Source organism: Schistocerca americana, chromosome 7 (assembly GCF_021461395.2).
Source record: "Schistocerca americana isolate TAMUIC-IGC-003095 chromosome 7, iqSchAmer2.1, whole genome shotgun sequence".
NCBI lineage: Eukaryota > Metazoa > Arthropoda > Insecta > Orthoptera > Acrididae > Schistocerca > Schistocerca americana.
The window spans coordinates 441,666,569-441,692,325 of record NC_060125.1 but is presented as its reverse complement, the minus strand read 5'-3'; the positions used below and the strand labels follow the sequence as shown (position 1 = coordinate 441,692,325).

Here is a 25,757-nt window from a genome sequence, read left to right as displayed (position 1 = left end):
ATGGAGTCAGTAAACAGTTTACAAAATCCAGAATGAGATTTTCACTCTGCAGCAGAGTGTGTGGTGATATGAAACTTCCTGGCAGATTAAAACTGTGTGCCCGACCGAGACTCGAACTCGGGTCCCGAGTTAATACCAACAACTACTACTACCAATTAATGCATGAATTTTACAAAATGTTTCTTAGGGCATTTGTACAGAAAAGAATTAATAAAACATGAAACATTGATAATATAGAAATATGTAAAGCATTAAAGAAAGAAGGTCAATTGCTGTAAGAGAATCGTACACAGAAAAGATGGAATGTGCACAAGGGGAGTGTGCACAAGGAAACCTTACAGTTTTAGATTTCACGACTTGAGGCTTGTCATGAAGTGGAACAGAAGACTTTATTTTATATTTCAAAATACCAGAAAACAGCTGAAATAAAACACACACACACACACACACACACACACACACACACACACACCAGCAGAGAACTAAATGGTTGGTCTGAGGTTAGAATCAAGTGACAGACAGATAGTGAACAACAGTTACTGCTAAATAAAATTAATTTTTATTTCTCCATCGTCTCATCTTCCAATTATAATAATTTATTTTAAATGGCAAGGTAATAAAGAACGTTATGCAATGTAACACAAATTTTATCCTTTTAAATTGCTATAAAAAGTAAATACATTTTAGTGTAAGCTCTGGAAACTTTATCCTAAACATTCAATTAATTGCAAAGTAAGGAGAACACAAGGCACAGTCTGGTGTTGAAGATAGTTTACAGAAAGACTGGTACTGTCTCCCTCTTTTTGCAATTTGTTGTTTCCATTTGGTTTTCCATTTCAAGTTCTTACAAAGATGGCAAGCTTTATTTTAAACTAACAGATCTATACTTACCTATAGCCACACTGCACACACTTGTATATAAACTTGGTTGTTATTTTATAATCATGACAGCGTCGTATAGGTGGAATATCTGGGAAACACTTCATTGCTGTGTTAGCCCTGCAAAATTGTCGCTTAAATGAAACTTTAACAGAAAACAAAAGCAATGCGAACTAACAATGACAATAAACAAATCCTTAAGGTATTATTTATGTCAATAATAAAGCACACTAGCTATGAACAAGCTGCATAGGAATTTAAAGCAACTGCATCTCATAATGTTAACGACATTATGCATATACTTAATATATGTGCAACAAGTTATGCAGGAATTTATTAATTAAATGTTATTTCAGAGAGCTTTCACATTTACATTTAAAAAATGCTCAACAAAAGGTTATGGGGCCAGGCACAGGAGTGAAAGTAAGGTTTTATGAATGTTAAAATTTAGGTTGTGTGCGAAAATCCAGAGCCGGTTTGGAAATCACACATGTGGTGGCGATCATTCATTTTTTGCTCATTGATCAGTCATGGGTGCAGACTGCCAATTTCTTTTTTCCCAGTCAAAGCTTCAAATGATTGGTACAGCCCCAACTGGACTTCCAGTGGTTGCAACGTTGATCAGTGTGAAAATTACTCGACGTGGAAATTTGCCATGAAGGTGTATTTGGTCCATGACAAACTGCTAATTGACAAAGCAATGCATAAGAGTGGCGTCTATTGTTTGAATAGAAGTGAAATGAAACAGTGCTACTATGTAAAAGATAGTGGATTCTTATGGCATCACAGGCTAGGACATAAGAATCACAAAAGTATGCTGAAGTTGTCAGATGACTAAAAGAAGATATTGTGGGTAAGGACCTCCAAGTTGTGCATCATGAGAAAACAGTCACATCTTCCACTCAAGCCTAGGAAAATGTATTCTACACACAGATTTAGTACATTCCGATTTGTGTGCGCAAATGGAGACAGTATCTATTAATGGAAATCATTATTTTCTCACACTTTCATGTTTCAGGATTTAAGTTTGTTTATTTCTTGAAGAAAAAATGTGAGGTAACATGGATATTTAAAAACTTCAGAGTTGTGGTGGAAAAGCAGACAGGCAAAAATACCAAGAAGTTGCAGTCTTACAACGGAAGGGAGTACATCAATGATGAACTAAAAAGATTTCTGACTTCTGAAGGTGTCATCCACTGGCTTACAGTACATTACAGCCCACAGCAAAACGGTGTTGTCACAAGAGCTAATAGCACATTGGTTGAAAGCTCATACCATGATGATCAATGTTAACCTACTAAAGGAGTATTGGGCTGAAGTTGTGTCTACAACTGCATACCTATCAAGTTGTTTGCTGTCCACCACAGTTGGAGATAAAAAGCCACATGAACTTTGTCATAGGAGAAAGCCTTGTTTATCAAATTTGAGTATTCTTGGCTGTATTGCAATGTTTAAAATTCCAAAACCACATCACAAGAAGTGGGATAAGAAGTCACAGAAGCTGACATTTGTAGGCTACTGTCAGACACCCAAAGGCTATCGATTCATCAATAGCGAGACTGGCTAGATAGTTGGCTGTAGGATGAGAATTTTTAAAGCTCAAAAACAGAGGAACCTAAGACCTCAAATGCCTTAGGATTGGAACAAGAAGCAGTTCTTCAGGACATTAGTACTTCACAAACTGAAGGAGTTAAATCAGAAGACAGTGATAATGAACCCTTTTATGGCCTTGACAGTGATTCAATAGAAATTGAAGCTCAAGATGAGGGTCATGTAAATCAAGACGTAGTTCAAGAGGTTACACCTCGAAGGTCAAACAGAGAACCAAAACCCAAGACATGGCCAGATCATGTTACTATTTGGAAGAAGGACTTCCAAGTGACAACACTGATGTCAAAGACATCTTGGAAGGGACAAATAACGAAGAATGGAAAAAAGAAATGAAGAAAGAATTCTCATAACAACACATTTGAAGAAGTAGAGCTACCCAGGGGGGACAAACCACTCAATACTAAGTGGGTATTAAAAATAAAGCTTGGGGGCTAGCTGTAGACCAGAAACATTTAAGGCATGCCTAGCGATAAAGGATGCACTCGAGTTCCAGGTGTTGATTATGGGGACACCTTCACCTTCACACTTGTGGTCATGCATGCATCCATCCATTTGATGTCTCTTGTCTATGGCAGCTCGAGAGAACCTGGAGACTGACTATGTTGACATCACTTTTGTTTATTTCTATTGGGACTTAAATGAAGAAGCTTATGTCATTCCACCAGCAAATTTTGGAACTCTTGGAAAAGTGTGGTGGCTGAAGAAAGCCGTTTACAAACTCAAGACAGTTTGGTAGGAACTGGAATCAAAAAATTGACGAGGTGTTAAAGATACTGAAACTGAACCGGTCGAACACTTATCCATGTATTCACAGAGAAGGCACCGAACTAGTCTAGTCATCACAGCTTTATATGCCTATGATATGCTGCTATTTTTAAGCACCGGAAGTGTTTTGGATCAGTTCAAAAGTTCTTTGAAGAGATTTTTTGAGACAAAAGATTCAGGACAGATAAGCCAATGCCTAGGTGTGGAAATTACACAGGATCGTGGAAAAGGAAAAATTGGGATTCCTCTGAAATACTACGTAAAAAGAGTTTTGGAGGAATTTGGAATGAGTGAAGCCAAGCCAGTGTCACCACCACTTCAACTTGGTTTGGACCTTGAAGCAGTCAAATCAGGTGATATCAATGTATTGTATCAATATACAATAGGAAGTCTTCTATGTGTATTCCAAATCCCTAGACCTGATGTGAGTTTCGCTGTAAAGCTCATATGCAGATACAATCATTGTTTTAAAGAGACTCATTGGTTGTCTGTAAAATGATTGTTTAGATATTTAAAGGGAACCATGGACTATAAGTTAGAATTTTTTAGAGATGCTAACAGAGAAATAATGACCTTCAGTGATGTAGGCTGGGGTAGTAAAATCAATGACAAAAACTCTGTAACTGGTCCATGCATAAAAATGCAAAATTATAATTTCATGGTCCAGTAGAAAACTATAGCACTTTCTACTTGTGAAGCTGAATATATGGCTTTGGCATCAACTGTTCAAGATTTACTGTGTTTTAAGACAATTTGTGTCTGAGATAGATCCAAGCAGTCTCAAAGTCACTTACAGTATATTGTGATAATAAAGGAGCCATTTAGCTAGCCAACAATCTAGTGACAAATAGATCCAAGCATATAAAGTACCTTTTTATAAGAAGACATGCTGAATCAGTTATTGTTAATGTTGAACATCTCCCTTCTAAAGAGATGTTAGTCAATGCTTTCACAAGACCACTTAGCAATGCCAGACATGAAATATGGGTAGGAAACTGGCCTTTTCAAATGAGTGAAGGAGTGTACATTTAGACTTCATACTGTGTCAATGACAATTTAAGGGGAAATGTTGAGATATGTAAATTGATATTGACAGTTTTTTTCTTTACTCTTTTTGTGTTTTAATTACTCCATGGTAATTATAGGCTCTGTGGCTTGTAGTGGTTGTTATACACATACCAATTAGTTAATAAAACATTATTTCTGGAAGCTTTCATGTTTATACGAGGGTAATCCCAAAAGTAAGGTCTCTTATTTTTTTATAAGTATAGAACTCTATCTGGCAGTTGGTCACACTGTTATGAAGAGCGCTTCATGCACTGTGTGTGAACATACGCATGCAGCGCTGAGGTGCTCAGTCTTGGCTTGGTAGCCGTAGAGAATGGAGCTCCTGTTGGATGTTACCACCAAGTGCAAATTGCGCGCAGTTATTCGGTTTTTGAACGCAAAGGGCACTGTGCCGATTGAAATCCATTGCCAATTGACAGAAGTGTATGGCGAGTCATGCATGGATGTCAAAAATTTTCTTAAGTGGTGTAGAGAGTTTGCAGCTGGTCAGACCGAAATTCATGACGAACAAAGGAGCAGGAGACAGTCAATTTCTGAGGAGACAGTGTTGAAGGTTGAGCAAAGCATGCGTAAATATCGGCGGATCACCCTGGATGATCTCGGCATGTTGGTTCCTCAGGTTTCCCAAAGCACCGCTCACAGAATTTTAACGGAAACATTGAACTACCGGAACGTGTGCACAAGATGGGTGCCACATATGCTGACTGAGGGCCACGTGCGGCAATAAGTTGATGCTTCCCACGCATTTCTTCACCGCCTTCCAGCCGAACAGGACAACTTTCTGGACTCAATTGTCATGGGTGACGAAACCTGGACATACCACTTTACACCTGAGACCAAGCAACAATCACGCCAGTGGTGGCATCCTTCTTCGCCAAAGCCACGGAAATTCAAACAAACACAGTCTGCCGGTAAGGTCATGACAACCGTTTTTGGGGATTGGAAAGGGGTATTGTTGGTCGACTTTATGCCCACTGGGACCACAATTAACGTTGACAGGTACTGTGAGACTCTGAAAAAACTCAAACAGGTAATTCAGAACCAGAGAAGAGGAATGTTGAGCAAGGGCATACACATTCTCCATGACAATGCTCGCCCACACATCACTCGGAAACTGTTGCTCTCCTGCAACAGTTTCAGTGGAACATAATCACCCACCCACCCTACAGTCCTGACTTGGCGCCCAGTGACTATCACCTGTTCCCTAAGTTAAAAGAACATTTGGCCGGAAAGTTATTCAGCTCTGACGATTATGTGAAGAAAAGAGATTCATAACTTTCTGAACAGCATGGTGGCGAGCTGGTATGACATGGGCATACAAAAACTGCCACAGCGTCTACAAAAACGCATCGACATAAATGGTGATTATGTCGAAAAATAGCTAAATGTTCAAGCTGTAAACTGATATAAACCATTGTATAAATAACCAGATCTATGTACTTACAAAAAATTAGGAAACCTTACTTTTGGGATTACCCTCATATTAAAAAAAATGCTCAACACAACAGCTAATATCAGAAGGAAGAATATCATTATGACAGTACTACAGTGATTAATATTGGGCTCACTCTTGCTCTCACATAACAAGAGCTTCCATGCACTAGTTCTCTTTGCTGATGATGCAAGTATTATAATCAACCCTAATGTAGTAATTTCAACACTTTAAAATGTAAGTAATATTTTCACAAAAATTAATAACCAGGTTTCTGCAAATGGACTGTCAGTGAATTCAGATAACTCACAATACAAGCAATTAAGTATTGCACAACACCTGACCAAAAAATTAGAAATAACAAGACAGAAAATTGATTAAATGAATCGGGACACTCCAAGTTATTATATATTTATACTGATAAAAACTTGAACTGGAAGTCACAAGTTGCAGATCACCTTGAACATCTACGCTCTGCAACTTTTAAATTCCAGATAGTAACAGATACTGGAGATGAAATTGTGAAAAAGGTGTCTTACTTTACAAATTTTCATTCACTGATGTCTTATGGCACCACATTCTACGTTAACTCCTCATTGAGGAAAAAAAAGTGTGTGATACACAGAAGAGTGGCGTTCACTCTAGAACCTCTTGCAGAGAGCTCTTTAAACAACTGGGCATACTGACAACAGCCTCTTATTACATTTGCTCCCTTATGAAGCTTTTTTATCTAACACTGAAAACAGTAACATTCATAAAAAATAGAAGGAGAAATGATCTACACTATCCATCACTCATCCTTAGTCTGACACTAAGAGGAGTGAGATAATCAGTTATAAAAAGCTGATTACTTACCAAGTTATGTAAACAAAAGGGTGTGAATGGTCAGCATACTGCCATATTTTCAACTGAGAAAATTTACTATAACTGTAGAACTAAGTCATAAAATGCAATAAATTAAGAGACAAAACTGGTAGCTCATACTTGTTTCCAGGAGGTGAATTTTGTAGCACTGCCAGGCACCCACATATAAAAGTAAAAATTACAAACTACCAGCCTTTCTGAACTCAAAGCTCCTTCAAGGGCGAAGAGAGGGATGGGGCTGGGAAAGGTTTGAAAGGAAGAACAAACAACACAGACTTCAGAGTAAGAGATACCTACAACTTCTCCTTGCAAAGGAACTATTTGTGCCAAAAGCTAGGTAGTGTGTAGTAACTTTAACAACTTTTGTGTATGTCTACCAGCAGTGCTACACATTTTGCCTCCCGAAGGAACGCACTGGCTAGCAGTTGTGTAATAACTTAGTTAACTAACAAAAATGTCACTGTCAAGAGCTGTCAGGATAACTTAATTACAGCTTAATGAAGTTTAAGGGAACCAACCAGGATAGATTCTAATATCCAATCTAGAGATCCAAGCTATGCAGCTGAGTACCAACATTAATGGACTGCTTCATAGAAAATAAATTTCCACGAACTGTTCACCTTACATTGTAGAAAGTATGGCGATTCAGTCTATTTACCTCTCAACTACATGTATTATATGTCATGCAAAGCCTGACTAACTGTTAAATGACAAAATTATCTGAAGACTTGGGGTCTGTACTAGCAGGTGATCAGTATGCAAATCGATCATGTTGATTCCAGGCTAAAAAAAAAAAAAAAAATTCAGAACCACTGAGGTGTGGGCTACGACTTATCAGCCTAGCTCTAAACAAGGTTCCACACATTTTATTTAGCGTATGGCTAATACAGACATACCATAAAATTAAAATACATATACATGTGTACATATTGACACACAAAAAACTTAAGTTTGCCTTTACAACTGAATATCCAGTCCTTCAATCCAGCACACTGCATCTAGAGTTGCTAGCAGGAAGTCCTCTTCAGCACCATGATAGGCTCAAATCCTGCATTCACTGACAATGTGGTGAATAAACTGGTAAGGAGCCCCGCAGTCACAGGCTGGATTAGGCAGCTTCTTCCACTTAAAGAGAGCATCCCTGCATCGGCCATGGCCAGTACAGATTCTTTTGAGAGTAGTCCAGGTCTTGCGTGGTAGGTCGAATCCACTTGGAAGTTTAGCACCTGAGAAGATGTTATGCATGCGCACATCTGTCACTGCTTCCCACTGACCTTTCCATTCTTCAAGAGGTTTGAAATCCTTAGTAACCATGTCAGCAGAGTCGCACAGAGTTGGATGGTGTGATTTCAGTCTCTTACCATTTAAAAGCGGCAGGTTGCTACGCATGGGTAGGTTAGAATTCCTGGAGATCTTGTGGAATTCTATCATAAGGGCAGTACATCTGCGTAGATCAGGAGGCATTATGCCAGTTAACACTGGAAGCCAATAAACTGGAGTAGATCTGATTGCACCAGATATTATGCACATTGTCATATTCAGCTCAGTGCCAACAAGCCTTTTATGATGACTGTTCAAACAGATGCACAATACTCAGCACTTGAGTACACCAAGCGCAGAGCTGAAGATCACATGGTAGTTGCTGAAGATCCCCAGGTAGTTCCGCATAGCTTATGGAGGATGCTGTTTTGAGTCCTCAGCTTTTGAGCTAAGTTAAGGTGGTGGTGTTTGAAGCATAGTGTAGGGTCCAGGATGACACTAAGATATTTTGGGTTCCAATTATGATGAAGAATCCTGCCTCTGAAACTTACTTCAAGTTTTACATTCACCAACTGATTATTTAAATGGAAGCAACACACTTCTGTTTTACTCACATTGGGTTGGAGTCTCCAGATTTTGAAGTAATTATCTAATGCAAATAGGTCATTGGTTAGAATCTCTTCTGTTGTCTTCATTTCCTGGTGTCGTACGGCTAGAGCCAGGTCATTGGCATAGCAGTATTTTCTGGACGAAGTGTCATTAGATCAGGTAGCGTTGCTCATGTCCATAGGTTTAACCTTAAAATACCCTACACGTGCCTCCTGGGTGGTGCTAATTGAGCAGCAGTGATTACAGGCAGCCAGACTATCCACAGGACCTCCTGGCAATGACACATGAACACTTGCAGAAACAGTTATTTTCAGAGCCCACTAACAAGAAACATTAGACCAACTATCACACTCCTTCAACTGAATATCGAAAGCATTATCAGGGCAAATGGCTGTTAAATTTTTTGCTGGACAACAATATCGGCGTCGTCGCCATTCAGGAAACTCACATTTCCAGCGAAGAAATATTCCAAAGCCGAGGTCGAATTCCTGGATATTCTGTACTTGGTGTAACTTACCATGAGGTGTATGAAACTGCTACGTACGTCCGTAACAACATAAATGAAGCTTCACTGATTTTTGTCAGTGTGGAGGCAGATATACATACAGTTGTCATACAATTGCATGGTATTGCTATTACAAATGTTTACAAACTGCCCAAAACATCATGGCCCGATATTGTCCTACACACAGCAGAACATCTTGCAATTTACATAGAAGACTTCAACAGTCACCACGAACTTTGGAAGTACTCTCAAAATGATGAAAATGGGAGCATGCTTGCAGAATGGATTTAAGAGAATAATCTTCATCTAGTGTGCCATGCCAAAGATCAAGGCACTTTCAGGTCAGCTGCTTGGGACAAGGATTCAAATCCTGACTTATGCTTTGTTAGCTGCAACGGAAGTGGCTTTCCCATCAACACCACAAGGAAACTGATAGATGCCTTTCCTCACAGCCAACACAGACCTGTAATAATACAAATTGGCTGCACAGTTCCTGTCATACAATCAACCCCGCATGCTCGATGGAATTTCCAGAAAGCTGACTGGAAGAAGTTTCCAACGGAACTGGGTAAGACCATTTGCTGGATACCTCAATCACATAAGAACTATCAACGCTTCATTGGTGCAGTAACAGCAACAGCTAAAAAGTGTATGCCAAGAGGATACCGAAAAGAATATGTTCCAGGATGGAATGATGAAAGTGAAACACTGTATTAACACTTCCATCAAAGTGGTGATCCAGCGATAGCTACGGAACTATTGTCAGCTAGGACATGTCTTTAAGGCAGAAACAGTCTAAAATATGGACCTCACCCACTCGAGCAGGAAAGCATGGAGTCTTCTGAGAAAACTGGGAGGAAGTGCACCAGCATGCAGAAAATATTCCAAAGTAACACCAGACCAAATTGCTTCTCACATCATTACTACCTCAAGAGTGCCTCCTGACAAGAAACATACGAAACATATCAGAAGACAGCTTCATGACCCGAAAAATATGCCATTTCCCTCATCTGAGTATACCCATCCCTTCACAGTTTTAGATGTCGACTCTGGACTGAAGGACCTCAAACCTCTTAAGGCACCTGGATTCGATGATATCCATCCAGAATTCCTTATCCATAAGGGAGGAAAAGCTAAGAAATGGCTGGCAGAATTATTCACTGATATCCTGCTGACTGGTCAACTTCCATTGGAGTTTAAAAAGGTTAAGACAATACCTTTTCTGAAGCCTGGCAAACGCAACAACATGGTAAAAGCTATCGCCCCATTGTCCTACTTAGCTGCTGCTACAAGCTTTTTGAAAGGCTAGTATATAACAGAATAAGTAGTGCTATCTTAGAGAATGTTCCAGTTGATCGGGCAGGCTTCAGACCTGGGTGTAGCTGCTGGCATCGAGTATTGTCTCTCACATCCTTCAGAGAGTCAGGATACAAAATGAAGCAGAAACATCTGTGGCGTTTGTTGATCTTAACTGCCGCCTTCAACACTGTGTAGAGGGAAGGCCTTATCTACAAATTACTCCACATCGTACCCTGCAGAACAATGGCTTGACTGATTAACAGCATGCTAAGTGATCGGTTCCACACAGTTCATATGTCTCGTGCCCTGGAGCAGACGGAACACAGGCAATGGTTTCATGTCATGGGGCAGATTCAATTGCTACAGAGTCCACACCTTCCGACACAGATTAACTATGTAGATAACAACATGGACCTAGAAAACCCAAATGTTTCTGCTACTTTGAATCTAGGGTCAATAAATTGCACAACTTTAGGATATAAAGTTAAGTAAGCAGTGTTGAAAGCATTACTGAATGTAATAAAGCAGGATAGACCAAATAAAGTTATTGCATAATTTATTACAGAAGAACAGGAGACAACAAATTCTGGTTTAGGTTAATTGCAAATGAAAAACTGAAAACTGTTACAGACATTAAAGCAATATGAAGAGTAATAAAAAGACTATCTTTACAGGTTAATAAAAGGTATCCCAATGAAAATGTGCTTATATTTTGATAAGGAGGTAGAAGATCTAATTAAACAATGGAAAATCCAGGATAGAATATAACAATATTTCCGCAACTTCCCCCACCCCCAACGTCTCCCCTGCCGTCTGTCTAACCTGCAGCACTTCACTGTCCGCCACCCCCACCATACTATCCCTCCCCCTCTCCACTACAGCCTCCTCCTCACCCCCACCCAGTTGCTACTTCCATCATGCACTGGTGCTGCTGCTCGCAGTGTGGTTTCAGTTGCTTGAGACTGCATTCGTGTATGTGAGTTGCGCGTGTGCGCGTGTGTAGGCCAATGCCAAAAGCTTTAATTGTGAAAGTCTATTGTTGTGCCGATCTACAACTCAATATTGAAGATCTAATTAACAATTGCAGAAACTGACAAATGAAATCAAATCACGAGAAGATAATGGGCCTTCTTAATTGTGCAGTAGGACAAAAGTAACTGTTTAGCAGGAAGATCTGGTTGTAACATCCATCCTTTCCAATGTCCCATAACCTGCTAGTGCCTGGTCAGAACTGACACAGGACTTCAATTTCTCAGAGAGCCTATCATACCTTTAAACACTATAGGCTTTATTACAAGGGAACTGCCACTCCTGAACGTATTTTAAAGCTACTGCATGCTGCCCCACAGGGGAGGAATTCGTGCACCCCTTCTGTCTGCATTTAGTGCACATTGCACGGTCAAATGTGACAAAGTTGTCCAAAGTGTTTGCACAGTGTAACTGAGGCAGGTCATGGGAACTGGTATTTACTTAGAGGGATGTGGAGAACTGTCTAAAAAATGACATTGAGGCTAGCTCTTACAACCTTTAACTGCAAGGAATATTTGATCCCGGCCAGTATACCTCTCCATGTCCCAGAAGTGGGCACTTTAATGTGGTCAGCTATCTAGATGGGTAGTCCAGTTACAACATATGTGACAGTAAATGTAAGTAGAATATACCAGAAAGAACAACATATTTGTCCTTATCACAGACATATTGAAGGAAACAAATAAAACATGGACTTAACAGGACCAAATGGAACTGCATATGAAACTGCCAATACAGAAGCTGAACAGCATTTTACGGTCCTTCAAAATTTCACGTGATCATAGACCTGATAAATACAGAGCATGCATGCACAGGCACACTATGAGTGCCACTGTCTCTGGATTCCTGAAATGTTTCTTTCTTTCTTTCTTGTTTGTACTGTACTTACTTGTCTGTACTGTATAATTATTAATAGAAACATAATCTGAAAGATGTAATTAAAAATTAATAAAGTGTGATAGTTTTGAAACTATGTTTAATTAATTTGCAATTAAAAATACACAACCAATCAGCATCAAAATTATTTTAAAAAAATATTATTTTTTAAAGCTATATACTTTCAAACTGTTTACAAAACATCTTATACTCTTCATAATACTCTCCACTACAAACTAATACTTTTGTCCAACAGGTGCTTCCACTGTTTGAAACATTTCTTATAGTCATCTTTAGAAATGGCTGACAGTTTGCCCCTCTTTTTTTCTTCACGATTTCTTCAATGCTGTCAAATCAGTGTCCTTTCATGCCCTTTTCATGAGTGGAAATAAGAAAAAGTCGCATGGAGCCAGGTCAGGCGAGTAAGGTGCGTGTTGCAGAGGGGAGGGACCATGTCATTTTAGTCAAAAACTGTAACTGAGATGGCTGTGTGCGCATGTGTGTTGTCGTCGTGGAAGAGCCTGTCACATGTCTCCCACAAATCAGGCCTTTTTTTGATGAACACTGCTGCACAATCTTGTTAAAACTTCCAAATAAAAGTTTTTATTGACAGTCTGACCTGGGGGAACAAACTCTGAATGAAATATGCCCTTGGCATAAAAAAAAGCAAATTAGCATTGTTTTGACGTTTGATTTGACTTTAAGACATTTTTTTGGATGATGTGATGATGATGTCTTCCACTGGCTTCACTGTTGCTTTGTTTCTGGGTCGTAACCATAACACCATGACCCATGACCAGTGATGACCTTGGAAGGAAAATCTGGATCAGTTTCAAGCTGTTGTTTCAAAGCACGATATGTTTCAACTCTGCATTTCTTTTGATTTTCAGTCAGAACCCAAGGCACAAACTTGGTAGCAAACCTTTTCACTCCCAAGTCTTCCATTAAAAATCACTGAACCAAGCTCCAAGATAAACCCACTAATATCTGACAGTTCATCAGTTGTCTGTTAATGGACTGTGAGCACAAGATCTCTAATTTTTTCAATATTTTTGTCGATTCAGTCAGCTGATGGATGTCAGAACAAGATTTGTCATCAATCTTTTTAAATCGAGCAAATTATTCTTACACTTGAGGTTTTCCCATGGCATCATCTTGGTAAGCTGTTTTCAACACTGAAACTGTAAGAGCAGCATTTTTCCGAGTAGAAAGCAAAATTTCACAGCTGCACATTGTTCACTTAAACTTGCCATTATAAAAAACGAAACAAGAACAGAACAAAACAGTGTTAGCAAAAATAATCACTGCAGATAAACAGAACAAGCCAGGTCAATAACACAGGCAGCACTGAACTGGCAATGAGTTGTGCTATACATGCCTTTTTTTTGGGTACCTCCTCATAGAAATTTTTAATTATAAGTTGAATTATGTTGTTCTAATAATGCTTTATTATATTTTGATTGTTGTATTCCTATAAATGTTTTAGGTGGCAGTTGTGCAGTTAGTTCTATGGAGTTGTGTTAATGTTTAATTTGTGGAAAGTGATCCAACAGATCTTAAATGTAAATACAAGCAGTGTCATTGAAGTCTGGTGCTAATGCAGTTAATGAACAAAAAGACCAAACACATACAATTATCAGGTTATTATTTACAAAATTTGAACCTATGAAATAATCAGTTCAACCCCCGAAACTACGCACTATTTTAAACAAATAGGAATTCTGTATTACCACCTAATGCTACTAACTCTGTGATATCAGCTTGTTCGGAATGAATCCCCTAGCTACCATAAATTTTATATTTCGCAAAATTTCAAGTAATGAATACCAAAGTTAGTTCTATAATCAGATGGTAATGTCAGAATCTGCACAGTTTATAAATGGCAGAGAATTGCTGGAGGTGAACATTAGTAATATGTTTGCTAAGCAGTGTTGACCTTGTACTTACGAAATTTAAAAATTTTGATGCACTTATGTTGAGTTTATCAATATTTGAGAGAGAACTTCAGACCAACAAGCACTGGCAGACCAACAAGCACTGGGAATATAGAATCTGGCAGTGGAGAGTTCTGGCTGAATGTAAACAATCTAAGAGTAAAGATAACTCACCAATAGTAGAGGCATTGAGTCTTTGATACGCGTGTAAGTGAAACAGAGAACTTCACTAGCTTTCAGATTAGTTCTTTCCGCGCATGCACACCCCCCCCCCCCCCCACCCCACCCCCCCTGACACACAGAGCAGATCAATGACAGAAAACTGGAACCAATATGCTTGACTAGCCCCACTTACCATCTCTTCCAGTGACGTCCATGGCCGCTCTTGACACCATCTATAATCCACGATGCAGAGTGGCACAGCTCATGGATTAGAGTATCACGGAGTCTGTCTGCTGAATCACAAACCTGGAAAAAATAGTTTAAGTTAGATTTTACTTCCTTCACAATAAATATTACTTTAATGAAGCATAAAGCCAATCCTACATATGTAGGTTTGGTACTTCAGTATGTTATAGAACAATTGAAATAGAACTGAGTAAAATGCAAGTCCTGATGACAGTGCAATAACAGAAAGGAGAAGAACACAAAAGATGAGTTATCTAAGTAACAGTAAACAAAGCAATTCACAGAAGATGCAGGAGAAATGTGTTACAAAAGATATTTGCAAAAACTTTGGTTTAAATAATGAAAAACTGCAACAGCTACTTATTTTTCATGCTTTGCACACCACATTTTGAGAATTTTATAAAAATATTTCTTGTGACGTTTGTATGTGTGATTTTATGCATCTCTGGCACTGTAGTTGTCCATTTCATTTATTTTGAGGAGTAAGTGATTTTAGATCTGACTTATACTAAAATTTGCTACTCACCATATAGCGGACATGCGGAGTCGCGATAGGCACAATAAAAAGATTCACACAATTAAAGCTTTCGGCCATTTAAGGCCTTTGTCAGCAGTAGACACACACACACACACACACACACACACACACACACACACACACACACACACACACACACCTGCAGTCTCAGAGCACTGAGACCACATTGCGAACAGCAGCACCAGTGCATGATGGGAGTGGCAACTGGGTGGGGGTAAGGAGCAGGCTGGGGCGGGGAGGGGGGAGGGATGGTACGATGGGAGTGGCGGACAGTCAAGTGTTGCAGTTTAGACGGAGGGCAGGAGAGAAAGTGCAGAGAGGGCAGGGGGGTAAGTAGTGGAAAGGAGAGAAATAAAAGAAATTAAAAGACTGGGTGTGGCAGTGAAATGACGGCTGTGGAGTGCTGGAATGGGAACAGGGAGGGGGCTGGATGGGTGAGGACAGTGACTAACTAAGGTTGAGGCCAGGAGGGTTATGGGAACGTAGGATTTACTGCAGGGAAAGTTCCCACCTGCACAGTTCAGAAAAGCTGGTGTTGGTGGAAAGGATCCACATGGCACAGGCTGTGAAGCAGTCATTAAGATGAGGGATATCATGTTTGGCAGTGTGTTCAGCATCAGGGTGGTCCACTTGTTTCTTGGCCACAACCTGTCCGCCACTCCCACCACACTATCCCTCCCCCTCCCTGCCCCAGCCTCCTCCTTACCCGCACCACTCCCGTCATGCACTGGTGCTGCTGTTGACAGTGTGGTCTCAGCTCTCTGAGACTGCAGGTGTGTGTGTGTGTGTGTGTGTGTGTGTGTGTGTGTGTGTGTGTGTGTGTGTGTACTGCTGACAAAGGCCTTAATGGCCGAAAGCTTTAATTGTGTGAATCTTTTTATTGTGCAAATTTACAATTTCGTTTTGGGAAACAAATATGCCAACACCGACAGCTGATCTACTGGAAAAGAACAATGTTATTACAATGCTCACAGGTTTTGAACTATTTCCTTGAGGCTTATTTATGTTTTGAATTGCATGGTAACATTATAAGTACCAGAGCAAAACTTATGGGGGGGGGGGGGGGGGGTAAGACTGCCAGCTCCAGGCCTTATGCCTTAGCTGGTTTGTTCAATTTGCCTACTCACTTCAGTTACAAGTTACAGAGTCTCATTAAGTTAAAAGAAGAAGAAGAAGAAGAAGACTCTCTACCCAAAAGTACTCAAATAGCCAGAGGACTGAAGAACAGGTGTTCAAGAGTGACCGATGAGAAAGATTAAAAGAGGGCAGTGTTGCAAAGGAGGTACAGATGTTGGATCCAACAAGGAGACCACACGAAGCTACTCTCCTCCTCATCTACATAATGACCTTGTATGACACTGTTGGTACAAGGTCCCTTGTTCATTATATGTGAACCACATCACAAGATTTTGTGGGATCCCTTGTTTAGCCCCTGATGGATGCACACTCTAAAGGTTACAGTTGTAAGATGTACAATATCCACTCATATGAAAACAAGACCCCCCCCCCCCCCTCCCCCAGCACACACACATGGCCACACAAGTAACTGAGTTACCTGTGTCGCTCCATAATTACGGAAAACATGCCCACATTTCTTGGCATGTAAAAAGAGTTATTTAGTCAGCTCTCGAGATCCAACTTCGCCACTTTATTGCTTTAAATGACTGCAAGTCTATCCCAAGCTCTTTTATTGAGAAAAAACGGAAAAAGTTTTCAAATCTTCCTTCTCCATGTCATAGGCATCCTGTATAATAAGATTTTATTTTACTAGTTTTGTTGAACACATGATTCAAAGAAATGAAGTGACTGTAAATTACACTATGAACAGATCGTTTTGTTGACACGTTATCATGGCAATTTTAGATGGGGGTGTTTTGATGGGTGTAGATATTGGGCCTCAACTGCAACATTTATGACCCTGTCAACTTCAGCAAACAACTGCACTTTAGTTGTTACCAAATACTGCGTGTGATCTTTTGTTACGTTGAAGGGAGTGAAGAGATTAATCCTGGTTCACGACAGGGTACGAATATGGCCCTCACAAGACTGACCAGAAAAGTTTGCTAATTTTATCAGTTCTGCTTTCGCAGGAGCAGAGAAAACAGACATAGGCTGCCACCCCTGTGAGAGGGAGATGGGGCCTGTTCCCCTTCTCCTCTTTTTTCCCCTGCTGTTTGTTTACAATGTGGCTGATCACCACGTTACAGCATTCCCAAGACTTTTAGCGCAAATATTGAAGTATTACAATATACGAATGATATAACACAAATCTATTTTATTAACATACCTTTACTGATAACTCAATCCTCGACGTTCGCTTATTAGCACTATATTTGTTATAGCACAGACCAGCAGTTTTCATAAGCCGAGAGTTCCACGTTATGGACATATCTGACGGAAGCTGAAGACACAAAGAAATTACAACGGTAATGTTTTTCACGCAAAGAAGATAGAGAAGTTAAAAGACAAGTGCCCAATCATGCAAAACAAAATTAATACATTGATTTTTCTTTTATAACTACTGCACTGCACAATAATTATTTAAGAAGCTATAAATTTCCAACGATTTTAAAAAGGATGAGCAGGAATAGCAGTTGAACAGGGACTGGGGGGAGAGGAATGAAAAGGAAACTGCCCAGATTTTGAAAGAAGATTTTAAACTGGAAAACGTTTCGGGGGGGGGGGGGGGGGGGTATGGATTACAACCATAATTTATTGGTTATGAACAGCAAATTAAATCTGAACGAATTGCGGGGAATTAAGGAGATGGGACATAAATAAGCTTGAAGAACCAGAAGTTAAGATTCTCAACAAAAAGAATTGACTGGAATGTGGTACAGGATAAAGTACAAGACGGAAGGATAGACTTGACAGATGAAATAGCGCACACAGCAGCTAATCAAACAGATGAAAAATAATGCCTGCAGAAATCCTTTGATACTACACAAAGTAAGGAATCTAACTACGAAAAGGAGAAAATACAAAAACGCTGCAAACGAAACTGGGAAAAGGTAATGCAGATATCTAAAAAATGGTTGACATGAAGTGCGAATTGGTGTAATAGCAAGCCAGTACCACACAAAGAAGGGCTACATACAGGAAACAGCCTTTAAGACCATTTTACCAAAATAGAAGAGAAAATGGAACTGACATGGGAGATACAATACTACCAAACAATTTGACACAGCATTAGAAGACCAAAGTTGAAACAAGTTCCCTGGAGTAGACAACATTCCCTTAGAATTACTGAGATCCTTGCAAGGGAGGGCCATGACAAAACTATTCACCTAGTATGCAAGGTGTATCTGACAGGCAAAATACCTTCAGACTTCAAGGAGAATATACTAATTCCTGTTCAAAAGAATGCAGCTGCTGACAGCTATTAATATTACCAAACCATCAGTTTAATAAATTATCGTAGTAAAATAATGACATGAATTATTTACATAAGAACTGAAAAAAAATGTTATAAGCCAACCTCTGAGGAGGTCAGTTTGATTTATTGAGGAATATAGGAAAACACGAAGCAACGCTGACCCTACAACTTATCTTAGAAGACTGAAGAAAAGAAAACTTATGTTTATAACACCTTTAGACTTAGAGAAAGCTTTTGACGACATTGGAATACATACTCAAATTCTAGAGATAGCAGAGATAATATACAGTTAGCAAAAAGTTATCACCAACTTGTAAAGAAAACAGATCGCAATTATAAGAGCTGAAGGGGACTATCTATTCCATTCAATTGCTCTTCCAAGCCCTTAGCTGTCCCCGAAATCTGACAGTTTGAGCCCATGGCTGTGTACAAAATGCAGGTTCATTCTTGCAGAGAAGAAAACGGCAATTGGCCACTTCCAATAATGCTATTTAATCACGTGAATAGAACCACCACTGGTTTTGAACCAACAGGTTCACATCACATCCATATTTGTTTCTGTTTACATCAGCACTCACTTTTAATTACCCCTTGCGGTGAAAATTCCTTGGGGCGTACATATGGACTTACAGCCATGAAATTTTGGCATATTCTGCCTATAAACCTTTTCCCTTGCACTGTCCAACAACACACACAGAACTTTCTTGCAGAGTGTTAAATTGCCAACAATTTGCTCTGGATAGAGGCATTTTTGCAATACATATTTACTAAGATACAAAAATTTCTCAATTTACCAAACATTACAGAATCAGAGAAAAAAAATGCCTTGTCCTCTCTGATCAAGATGCTAAGTAAAATAGGGTATTAGCTTCTTCCTACTCAGCAATAATATGATCAGTTATCATTTACCCATCATTGTAAATCCTGCACTTTTTTGCAACATTCTAATGTGAGGTACATTTTTCAGCACTGGAAATCAACAACAGAAAAAATAGACTGTAAAAAATCTGAAGAAAGACAAGTGAATTGCAATTTACAACCACGTGCCGAGATTTGAAGAACTGATGAAGAAGCAAGCTCAATCTTTCCATTTATTTTGTTGTAAGAACAAGACATAACATTAAAAGTTGCTTAAAATGTGTTATGTCAACAATTTTTTATTTATTAACTATTCTTAGTCTTTTATAACTTAAATTTATTGACCCCTCACTTCAAGTCTAATGTCATGTGCACAAGCAGCTGTGGGTGTTTAAGGGAACTGTGTGCCCATAAAGTTTGAAAACCAATGGTCTAAGTTCTTTTTGTTGAATAGCTCAGTGGAAAAAGGGTAAGAGACAAAAAGCTGACAATAGCACCAACTTTTTTTTTTTTTTTTTTTTGGTGTCCCTAAGTCAGCAGAGGATTCTCAAGATTGAAAACTGATTCTACATTACATAGCACCCACATACAACACATTAACAGTTCTGAAAATTTGGACTTTCTGTAAGGAAATGGTCCTTTTGTGCAATTGCTATTGGACTATGAGTCAAATTGGAGAAAAAAGAAATTTGTGGCACAATTTTAGTAAAAAGGAAAGTTCAGTTGATAGGGCACATCCCGGAGCATCAAGAAAATGTCAGTCTGGTAATGGAAGTGTGTGTGTGTGTGTGTGTGTGTGTGTGTGTGTGTGTGTGTGTGTGTGTGTGTGTATAGGGGGGATATAAATAGTAGAGGCAGACCAATACTTTAATACAGGGGGCAGGTTCAAATGGCAATGGATGTAGGTTGTACTAGCTTCACAAGGATGAAGAGGCTTCTCAGGTTGGACTAGCATGTTACAAAATATTTTTGATTAGTGCATTGGAATTTGGTTTTCCAATCAGGATGTGATTCTTGGCCTTGTTTGAGTCAGGAGGGAGAAACATAAGCAGAGAATGATTTAACAACAAAAATAATCAATTTTTGACACTATAATGTAATTGGACGGATAAAAAGTCTACTCACCAGGCAACGCCATGAGAACACACACATAATAGAAGGTTTTACTTACGCAAGCTCTGGGTGCCAGTGGCGGCTCCTTCCGGCAGAAGAGTTGAAGGGAAAGGAACTGGAGAGGCGTAGGAAAAGGAGTAGAGAAGTCACCCTGAACCCCCAGTCAGGGAAGACTTACTGGATGGGGTGGGTTTATGATGGAGATCACAAACACTTATGCAATACTCAAGAATGGGTCACACTAGTTTTCTGTATAGTTTTCTTTATAGATGAGTTACACGTTCCTAAAATTCTCCCAATAAACCAAAGTCAACCGTTCGCCTTCCTCACTAACAACCCTACGTGTTTACTCCATCTCTTAGCACTTTACAATGTTATACCTACATACTTAATTGGTATGAATGTGTCAAGCAACACACAGCTAATACTGTATTCAAACATTACAAGACACTTTTTCCTACTACCTATATTAAATTACATTTTTCCACATTTAGAGCAAGCAAATAAATTTGTATCCAAGTAAGCTTTTATCGTCCTACTGTCACTCGAAGACGAACGCAACACTTTCTCATACACTACATGGTCATTAGCAAATAGTCACAGACTGCTGCATGCCCTATCTGTCAGATTACTTTTGTGTATAGAGAACAAGGGTAGTCTTCTCACACTTCCCTGAGGCACTGACGATAATACCCTTGTTTCCAGTGAACACTCACCATGCAGAGCAACCTTCCGGGTTCAATTACTTAAAATGTATTCACATCACTCAAATATCTGAGAACCTATACCATAGGCTTTTAACTTTGTTAACAGTCTACAGTGATGCAGTGTGTCAAACACTTTCCTGAAAATCTAGGCTATGGAATCTCCCAGGTGCTCTTCATCCATGGTTTGCAGGATATCATGTAAGAAACGGGCAAGCTGAATTCCAGCATGAGTGGTGCTTGGTAAACCCATGCTGATTTGTGGAAAGAAGGTTTCCTGCCTCAAGGAAAGTTTTTATATATGAACTTACAATATCATCGGGAACTCTGTAGCAAACCAATGTTGAGGATATTGACCTTTAACTTCGCAGGTCTGTTCTTTTACCCTTCTTATACACAAGAAACAGCTGTGCTTATCTTCAGCTGCCTGAACAAGAAAGTTGAGACAGATGCAATGTAAGTGAGGAGCGAATGCTGAACAGTACATTCTGTAAAACCAAATTGTGATTCAATACAGATCTTGTGAATTACTTTTTTTCAGCTGTTTCAGTTGCTTCCCAGTACCAGGGATGACTATGTCTATGTTCTCCATACAGAAGTTTGAGGGTCCAATGTTATGTCTGTATGATCCTTTTGTGTGACCATTTTTTAAACATGGAATTTAAAACTTCAGTTTTTGTTTTGCTGTCTTCTACGTCACGTTAGGCTGGTCGACAAGTAACAGAATAGAAGCCTTCGACACAGTTATTTTACATAGGACCAAAATTTTCTCAGGTTTGAGCAAGATCTTTTGCTAAGGTATGACAGCAGAAATTATATTGTATCTTCGAGCATCAATATTTTTATATACACACAAATTTCTACCAACTTTTGCCTGTTGACATTTGCATGTTCTCTTTTGAACCAAGAATGCAACAGTGTTTCCTCAGTAATCTCTGAATTTTGTTATTAAAACGCTGTGGGACTTTTACATTCTTACTCCACTTATTCAGCACATATTTCTCCACAGCATAATTTACAATCAGTTTAAAGTATGCCCATAATTCCTATTATGTCCACCATATTGGAATTACATAGAGCCCGTTCATTGTCTAAATAGGATTTTTTGCTGTTCTTTCCAGAATAAAAACTCTCCTAGCCTTCTTGATCTTTTTTTTTTTAGCTTAAGTAACAATTGTTGCTATGATAACATGATGACTAATCCCTATCTTTGTAATGATTGAATATCAGATCTATTTGTAGCTGCAGTGGCTAAAACATTCCTTTGCATACAAGGAACAATGTACAGGTAACAGAAGCAGATTAAAGACATTTTAAAATTTTAATGTGGTGAGAGGAAAAAAGTGTTTTATACTAATGATAAAAGTGAAAAGTGTTTTTTAGTGTTTGATAGATGCAAACGCAACATCAAACAGCAAAATTATCAAAACACCTTATAATATTGTTAACATGGCAATTTTGAATTTGCTGTTACATAGTTTCATTTACTTAACCATAGAATCTCCAATTAGAAAGTTAAAAATTTACAAATTATTGTATGTTGTCAGCTTCTGAATCACACATGGTAACACAAATATACTTTTCTTCCTAAGCGATATCAACTTTCAATAAGTGTGTGATATTGTCTTTTAGCTCTTGAATGTAGGTACAGTATATATCTGTGAGGAAAGTAGTGTCTCTAATTACCTCACTTCTCAACCAAGGGAAAGAGGATGAGAACTGTATTACCTGTCTTTTGAAGACCTCTGAATTATAGAAACAAAAAAGTTTTGAACACAAATCTTCTTTCCTTTTTTTAAACTCTCTCTTGTACATAATTGCATCTGAATGTGACTGTTGCTCTGGGACATTATGAGAAAGAGATGCTAAAAAACTGAAGACACGGGACCGATTAACAGTCCCTCTCTTCTCTTGAATATTTTTTGGCTTTCTGCAACTAGAAACTGTAAAAAAGAAAATTGGCATTCATTTTACAATCCCACAACATCACACTTATTTACAAGCAGAAATCAGAACTCATTTCACAAGATGATTTCCACAGTTTCCACACTTCTAAAAAAAAAAAAAAAAAAAAAAAAAAAAAAAAAAAAAAAAAAAAAAAAAAAAAAACCAACAACAACAACAACAACAACACCTTTACTGGCAGCAAACTGACTGAGGGCACGCACTGTCTACACTTATCACGGCAGTGCGGTTGTGTTTTACCCTAATTTCTTATTTTGCTGAAGGGGAGTCTGAATTAGTTTCAGGGTTTAATACTGAATATGGCACAGGTGGTTTTACTCTAATTTTTTTTGTGGAATATATACAGCTAAATCCAATGAGCTGTTACAGTCAGATGCATTTTACTTACGATCTGTTATTCATCAATAAACCACTGGAGTTAAAGACAACTCGTTACCAAAAAACCGCAGATGTATTTTGATAAAAACAAAACTCAACAAGTAATTATAAATCAGTTCACTGGAAACTGTGGATCATGCTTGAAAAAGGGAGAAAGAGAAATACCAAGTTCAAATCTTCAGCTAGCCAGAATTTTAAAAATGTCTCACATCAATGAAGAGAGAGAGAGAGAGAGAGAGAGAGAGAGAGAGAGAGAGAGAGAGAGAGAGACGCAGACAAGCTATAGCATCAAAAGATTTAACTGACAAGGGTCAGTCTTGGGTCCTTTGTTGTTCTTATTATATATTAATGACTTGCCATTCTATATTCATGAAGAGACAAAGTTAGTTCTCTTCGCTGATGATACAAGTATAGTAATCACACCTGAGAAACAAGAATTAACTGATGAAATTGTCAATACTGTCTTTCAGAAAATGACTAAGTGGTTCCTTGTAAACGGACTCTCACTGAATTTTGATAAGACACAGTACATACAGTTCCGTACAGTGAATGGTATGACGCCATTAATAAATATAGACCTTAATCAGAAGCATATAGCTAAGGTAGAATATTCCAAATTTTTAGGTATGTCCATTGATGAGAGATTAAATTGGAAGAAACACATTGATGATCTGCTGAAACGTTTGAGTTCAGCTACTTATGCAATAAGGGTCATTGCAAATTTTGGTGATAAACATCTTAGTAAATTAGCTTACTACGCCTATTTTCACTCATTGCTTTCATATGGCATCATATTTTGGGGTAATTCATCACTGAGGAATAAAGTATTTATTGCACAAAAGCGTGTAATCAGAATAATAGCTGGAGTCCACCCAAGATCATCCTGCAGACATTTATTTAAGGATCTAGGGATATTCACAGTAGCTTCTCAGTATATATACTCTCTTATGAAATTTGTTATTAACAACCAAACCCAATTCAAAAGTAATAGCAGTGTGCATAACTACAATACTAGGGGAAAGGACGATCTTCACTATTCAAGATTAAATCTAACTTTGGCACAGAAAGGGGTGAATTATACTGGCACTAAAGTCTTTGGTCACTTACCAAATAGTATCAAAAGTCTGACAGATAACCAACAAGTATTTAAGAAGAAATTAAAAGAATTTCTGAATGACAACTCCTTCTACTCCATAGAGGAATTTTTAGATATAAATTAAGAAAAAAAAAACAAAAAAAACAAAAATATTAAAAAAATAAAAAATAATAAAAAAAATAAAAAATAAAGAAAAACAAAAAACACAAAAAAATAAAGTTGTTATATTAACTTAAGTATGTTGTTAAATTAACCTAATTATGTCATGTATTGGAAAATTCGACTCGTTCCACATCATTACGAAATATCGTATTCATGATCCATGGAACTAGTATTAATCTAATCTAATCTAATCTAATGTAAATATAAGATGAGAATATGTTACCTTTTTGTGGCTGTTTTTGATAAGGTCTCTCAGTTCTATCGTTAGTAGATGGTATGATTGAGGGAATGTCAGAATCATCTTCAGTGTCCTCTGATGCTGTGTCTGATGATACAGTCTCCACATCTGGACTAGAGTCCACCTTTGTACTTTCATTTCCTTTCTGTTCCGCACCAGGTCCCTTTGTTTCCTTATCTGAAGCTTCTGCTTCGCTTTCAGCAAATTTAAGTACTACAGGATGTATTTCCTCAGATTCTGCATAGATTTTCTTAGTCCTGGATTAGCAACGAAATATTTAGCATTAATAAATGACAATCAGAAGACCATGTTTAGTATTATGCAATACTAAATCACAATAAAGAAAATTATGTAAGGCTTGGCAATTATAATCTTAAGTAAACTACATTATTCTCACCCTTCACTGCCCACAACAGGGGGAGAAAAAAAAATAAATTTATGAGCCGGAGGGAGGCAGGGAAGAACGGCAATTATGAAAGGCACTGGAGACGGGTGGAAAAACGATGTTATCCCTACTACACATACAAATTATTTTTAAGTGAAGATACAAAACAGGAAACCTTCAGCACATAAATTGGGAGCAGTTTAAATAAGGCCTCCCTAACTTCCATAAAATTAACTACCATGTCAAAACAAATTCTGCACTTACATATCAAAATTATTGTTTTTCCTTTCCATCATAATTTTCTTATTTGGAGAGCACGCAACACATTAACATGGATTGATTCTTTAAAACTGAAGTTTTATTTATTTATTTATTTATTTATTTTTTAACTTAAATTAAAGCAAT

General features: G+C 38.3%; 1 protein-coding gene across 1 annotated transcript in view; it reads right to left on the bottom strand.

The window, feature by feature from the left end:
- Positions 1-25,757, bottom strand: part of LOC124622424 — a 74,510-nt gene that overhangs the window by 2,453 nt on the left and 46,300 nt on the right. The window contains exons 6-10 of the mRNA XM_047148117.1: positions 24,953-25,224; positions 22,857-23,071; positions 17,365-17,478; positions 14,487-14,599; positions 892-999 (exon numbers count right to left, since the gene is read on the bottom strand). Of these exons, the coding sequence (XP_047004073.1) occupies positions 892-999; positions 14,487-14,599; positions 17,365-17,478; positions 22,857-23,071; positions 24,953-25,224 (822 nt within the window). The remainder of the gene's footprint in view (positions 1-891; positions 1,000-14,486; positions 14,600-17,364; positions 17,479-22,856; positions 23,072-24,952; positions 25,225-25,757) is intronic.